The following is a 3,404-nucleotide window of genomic DNA, read 5'->3' as shown; positions in this document are numbered from 1 at the left end:
TTGTTTTCCTCTGCTCTGGGGCAGCAGAACCTGGTGATGGCACCGATGTGTTATTTCTGTTTGAACTTTATTTTATGTAACAATGATATGTGGTATCAAACTTGACGGACACCACCTCATTTTGTTTAGCTCCAGGTCTTTCTTTCCACTGCAGCTGAAATCCAAGACTTCTCTGTCGTTCCAGGTCATCCTCTCAAACCCACTGAAGGCTGAAGATGGATGTGAAGCGCGTGAAGGATTCTATCTACTGGCTGTACTACCAGTACCTGCTCATCACCTGCAGCTACACGCTGGAGCCCTGGGAGCAATCCGTGTTCCACACCATCACCGTGACTGTTTTCGCTATGGTGGTCTATGCGGCTTACGTCTTCGTCCCCATCCACGTCCGCCTGGCCTTTGAGTTCTTCTCCCAGATCTTTGGAGGCCAGCCCGAAAGCACAGTTTCCATCATGAACTGAACTCGCCTGAGAAGCGATTGGCAGCTCTTCCACCGTGTGAAATGCAACGTCCCCTTCAGTTTAGTGTATTGATTCTGAAGCGGGCCTGCAGTTACGAAAATAAGCTTTCCTGTACAAAACACGGCTTGCTTCATCACCAGAGCTGAACACCCAGATAACGCCCTGGCCACTGGCTGCACAGTCCCCGTTAAACGAAACACGGGCCAGCTTTTGCTCTGTGATAATGAAACGCATCACCCGGCACACCGCATTGACCTAATATTCAACTTTCAGCACCCTAACTTAATCACACCGGCATGCAGGGAGCAGCAAAGACTGTTTATGGTGGCTGCAAGGAGGAGAAGGAATATGCTCATTATACACAAAGAAATGCTGCTAACCAAGGGCAGCAGTAAAATGTACTTTGCCTTCTTTCCCTCAAGTTAGAGAATATAAGGAGAAGAGTCTAAAACACAGCATGGTTCAAGTACTAATGCCTGGCTGGTTATCACTTTCTGGGTTTTAATGGATGGGAGAGGCAGCAAGAAGAGAAAGCAACAGTAGGAAGGCGAATCCAACTTTTTGCAGCCAAGTTGCTGCATCTGATTTTAGATGGTCTAAGGCAGTAAAAAAAAACCTCATACTATAAATAATCTTGCAGTTTACTGAAAATGACAGAAAGAAAGAGAACTGGCTCTGTTTCAGTGCACTCCGGCCTTCTTTGATAGAAAACTGAGAGATCTTTTCTTTCTGCTCCCATTCACCAAGGCAAGCAAAGTGCACGTCTGCACCAGAGGAAGATGATCTAGAAAATAGAGTGAAAGGAATATTTTAATAACTGCAGGGAAGCCTGAGTACTTAAAGATATCTCCATTATAAAGAAGGAATTAGATTTATTATAATCGCCTGGGGGGAGTTTATTGGACAAAGGGAGGTTTGTTTGGCTTTCACTCTACACCTAAATCAAATGTTAATGCCAAATCATAACTCAAAGCTGTACAGTGCATGTATCTAACAGCTGATGCTATGTTACTAGAAGTGAAAGGTGCAAAATGCAAATAGCTTTCAAATTATGTTTGCACAGCTATAGGATTAAAAAAAAACCCTCTTCACTTCTTTATCAAGCTGCAGCAGGGTCCTGCATGCTTAAAAGAACACTGTTTGTTCGGAAACAAAGACATGTTTTGAAGGTTGAACAAATCTGAACATGTGTATGCAGTTTTTTTCAGAAAAAATAATAAAGTTTTGTTCTTCAGAAACAACATTTCAGTGCACCACTCGGCTCTTCCTGTGTTTTCTGTTGGTTCATAAATACCCTGGATGCGTAGGGGCCGGGCTGACACCGTGGCAGACAGGGTGTTTTAATGCAAATATTTTGGCGTGAGATTTCAGAGCCCCCTAAATGGATCCACTGCCATGTTCATCCTCTCTAGTGTTCCAGCCCACGACATCTCTCTGGTGGTAGGGGAGGGGAAAAAGGAAAGAAAAAAGAAAAAAAAAACCATGCAAACCAGAAACTTTACTGAAGATGTTGCTCCACAGACCTGCTCGCAAGGTCCTGAGGGCAACTCTTGGAGACACACAGGTCTCCTTGCTTGTCAGAGGCCACGTTCATCATCTCATACTTGCTGGTTGTGTTCAGGTTCCAGCTCCCACCTGAGCCACTTGTTGATATTGCCAGTCCGAGCAGATGATGGATGTGCCTGAATTCTCCAGCAGACCCCCACTGGTGTGCTTCAAATGAAGGCAACGAGTACCCACGTGTGCTGGGGGCACAAGTCAAGTGGTTTGGGCTCAAACAAGAGCCAAAGGCTTAGCTGTCACACAGCTTTAATCACAGTTGTCAACCTGCAAATATAAGGTATCAAGCCATAATCACGCTTCCAGTAATAAACAGAGCATCGGAGGGGACGAAAAATGCCAAACAGCTGTGAAAACGCCTATGAGAGCAGTCTATAAAATAGAATAAAAGTAACAGCCTCTATGTTGGAGGTGAAAACATAAAAATATTTACCTAACAAGGTGGTGCTTGAACCAAAAATACTTCCCAATACCCAGCCATCGAAAGATTCTACTTTTTATGCAGATAATGTGATTGTGTAAGTGCCGTGGCATCTCCCACTTCCAATAACGTCGTATTCTTTAATTTCTCAGTAAAGGTTATTTGTTCCCAATGGCATCAAATAAAACTGACCTGCTTTTAGGAGCACAAGGAAAATCACTTCCTTATAGGTATGCAGAGGCTGGATCTCATATCTCGAGGAGCACACGCCCCGATATAAAGTTGCTATTTAAACATTTAACTTCAAGCAAATAGAGCAAGCAAACAGCTTCGTTCAGGAAGAGGGAATTTCCACTGACCTTTCACAGCGGGATACCTGTAAAGCACTTCTCTTCCTTATTATTCCTGTTATCTCTGTTTAGCTTTGCAGCAGGTGCCCGGAAGATGGAGGAAAACAGCAGCAGTTTCTCTTTGGGAGGGTCCCTGCAGGCTTCCTTAAGTGAAAACAGTTTCTGTACTAAATTTTAAAGTTTGGGCCCCAGAGGTATTTACCAGGAAGGAGGGAGACAACTGAAAATAACCTCTCTCTGCTAAAAAGCCTTCTGAGATTTTTCCAAGTCTTCTCACTTCTCCTTTCTACTAGAAAGGCCGAAATAACTCGAGCTACTTAACGTTCAGAATCAGTGGGTTCCAGCAGGAGATTCCAAAGCATTTTTAGCACGCAGCGCTGAGCAGAAATCTTTCTTTCACTGGCTGAAGGAGAGAGGAGGTGAGATACCACTTCCAACAGCTTGAGACCGCACCACAGCTGAGGAAACTCCGCTCTGGTTTGGGAATCCTTTTCCCTGCAGACGAAGCCGTTCATTCACAATGGAAAGAGATCAGCTCGGTACGTACAGCAACAGTTCCTTCATGAAGAGTAAAGTGTGGGGGTCTTTAGAAAACACCCTGGCAGCACACTCTTT

The 3,404-nt window shown here is 44.4% G+C and overlaps 1 protein-coding gene across 1 annotated transcript; it reads left to right on the top strand.

Moving 5' to 3' along the window:
- The first annotated feature begins 215 nt into the window (after positions 1–215).
- Positions 216–458, top strand: SPTSSB (serine palmitoyltransferase, small subunit B). The gene has a single exon (XM_009870609.1). The coding sequence runs from the start codon at positions 216–218 to the stop codon at positions 456–458; it is 243 nt and encodes an 80-aa protein (XP_009868911.1).
- The last annotated feature ends 2,946 nt before the right edge of the window (positions 459–3,404 follow it).

The sequence above is a fragment of the Apaloderma vittatum genome, unplaced genomic scaffold, assembly GCF_000703405.1.
Source record: "Apaloderma vittatum isolate BGI_N311 unplaced genomic scaffold, ASM70340v1 scaffold31765, whole genome shotgun sequence".
In the NCBI taxonomy this organism is placed as follows: Eukaryota; Metazoa; Chordata; class Aves; order Trogoniformes; family Trogonidae; genus Apaloderma; species Apaloderma vittatum.
Note: the sequence above shows the minus strand (reverse complement) of the source record. Positions and strands in the feature narration are given on the sequence as shown.